This window comes from Haemaphysalis longicornis, unplaced genomic scaffold (genome assembly GCF_048455015.1).
Source record: "Haemaphysalis longicornis isolate Haplotype H1 unplaced genomic scaffold, Haemaphysalis longicornis Haplotype H1 scaffold_8, whole genome shotgun sequence".
Lineage (NCBI taxonomy): Eukaryota > Metazoa > Arthropoda > Arachnida > Ixodida > Ixodidae > Haemaphysalis > Haemaphysalis longicornis.
The window spans coordinates 148,912,128-148,914,031 of NW_027526445.1; the positions used below are offsets into that span (position 1 = coordinate 148,912,128).

Consider the following 1,904-nt stretch of genomic DNA (forward strand, 5'->3'; position numbering starts at 1 on the left):
TGCAGAGTCCTTTTAAGGGTCGTCCACTGGGAACAGTGCCATAAATCTTTGCGTTTGATCCCACAAAAGTTATTCTGGTTTTGGTTGCATGCATAGTTAGTGTTCATGCTTTCTGTTCTTGTTCTGGTGGGTTTACCGATAACAATTATATAATTTCTGAGATAAAACCATTCAAATGTCCTTTCCGGGGGACCACCACACTTAGCTGATGCGAAGCACAATGACAAATGACCCAAAAGGGTACCTTGCTGGGCTAGTTGGTGGTCAGATACAAAGGAAAGAACAGCGCACATTTTGACGAAGGACGGACAGAAATACACACCACAAGCGCTGAGTATCAGCTCATCGCTTTATTACAAGTTGCGGAAAATAGATATCACACACTTGCAGGGAAAGATGCAACAACCGCGTACAACGAGAAAGGAGAAGGTTGCCCAGCCTGTCAAGCCATTATTATGTCGCTGAATTTATAGCCATATCCACTTTTCTCTGGCCTCCAAGAAAGGAACTGGGAAAGGCGTTGGCTGACCTGTCTGCTCGACTAGATGTGAAACACGAAGAACTAAAAAAAGAGTTGTCAGGTGTGTTCGTATCTGAGCTCAAGGCGGTCAAGCAATCAATGGACTTCATAAACGAAAAATTTGAGGAGTTCAAGACTAACATGGTGGAAGTTAACAAAGAACTTACCACGCTCAAAACTGATAATCATGAACTGAAAAGTGCAAACGACCGTCTCTTCAGCGAGCTGAAAGAGGTCAGACAAGAAGTGGTTGATTTACAGCAGTACTGCTGCCGAAGCAATGTTGAGATAAAAGGGGCTCCGATGGTCGAAGAGGAAGACCTGATCGCCACCGTAAAAACAATTTCTGTTTGTGTGAACGCTGAAATCGAAGAAACTGATATTGAAATAGTTCATCGAGTGCCAACTAAAAATGCAGAGCAGCAAAACATCATTGCCAAGTTTGCGTCACGAGCATCCCGAGATAAACTTCTTACTGCTGCAAAAAAACAACGGCTAAATGTTTGTGCACTTGGCTTCGAAGGTAATGACCCGATATACATCAATGATCACCTGTGCCCGGCAAACAAGATCCTTCTGGGTAAAGCCTTGAAAGCGAAAAAAGAAAAAAACTGGAAGTTCACATGGCTGCGAGACGGCAAAATACTGATGCGAAAGGCTGAAAAATCTCGAGTGCTTCACATTAAAAGTGCAGAAGACCTAGCTCAGGTCGTTTAAGCTAATGTCTTTTAGCTTTACGGAAATTGAAGAATCATGGCTTGAACGAGATAACCTGTCCGTACTGAATTGTAATATTCGTAACATCCGTAAAAATGTTGACCAGCTTGTTGTATATCTGTCCGAACACTCGTTTGTTTACGACATTATTGCAGTAACCGAGACTTGGCTCAAAGATAGCGAAACGGTTAAAATACCAGGCTACGAGTGTTTGTCTTTGCCCAGAAACAGTGCGTCTCGTGAAGGCGGCGTTGCTCTTTTCATAAAGTGTGGAATAGAATACCAGTGCTTGAGTGAAAGCTGTTGCAGTAGGAAAACTGTTGAATCCCTTCTCCTTTACCTTAAACTTGGTGTAACAGTTGGTGTTGTTTATCGGCCACCCAACTCATGTTATAATTTTATTTCTGGTATGGAATCAATCTTAAATCCTCTAATGTCTCGGACTACTCCTCTAGTTATATGCGGAGATTTTAATATTGACTTACTAACTGCTTCTGATCGGGATTATGTGTTCTTGTAGTTTAGCTTAAAAAATGTAATTAGTGCCCCCACCCGTGTAACATCAAAATCTGCAACGTTAATTGACCATGTACTGTGCAACATTGAAATAACTGGGCGGGCTGGTGTTTATGAGGTTCCGATTGCTGACCACTATCCTACTTTCATA

The 1,904-nt window shown here is 42.2% G+C and overlaps 1 protein-coding gene across 1 annotated transcript; it reads left to right on the plus strand.

Moving 5' to 3' along the window:
• The first annotated feature begins 619 nt into the window (after window positions 1-619).
• LOC144148518 (uncharacterized) lies at window positions 620-1,237 on the plus strand. The gene has a single exon (XM_077680042.1). It carries the CDS (start codon window positions 620-622, stop codon window positions 1,235-1,237), a length of 618 nt encoding a protein of 205 aa, XP_077536168.1.
• Window positions 1,238-1,904: the final 667 nt, after the last annotated feature.

Bases quoted from the DNA above. Each gene is read 5' to 3' on its own strand.
- LOC144148518 (XM_077680042.1), top strand. From the start codon at position 620: ATGGACTTCATAAACGAAAAATTTGAGGAGTTCAAGACTAACATGGTG.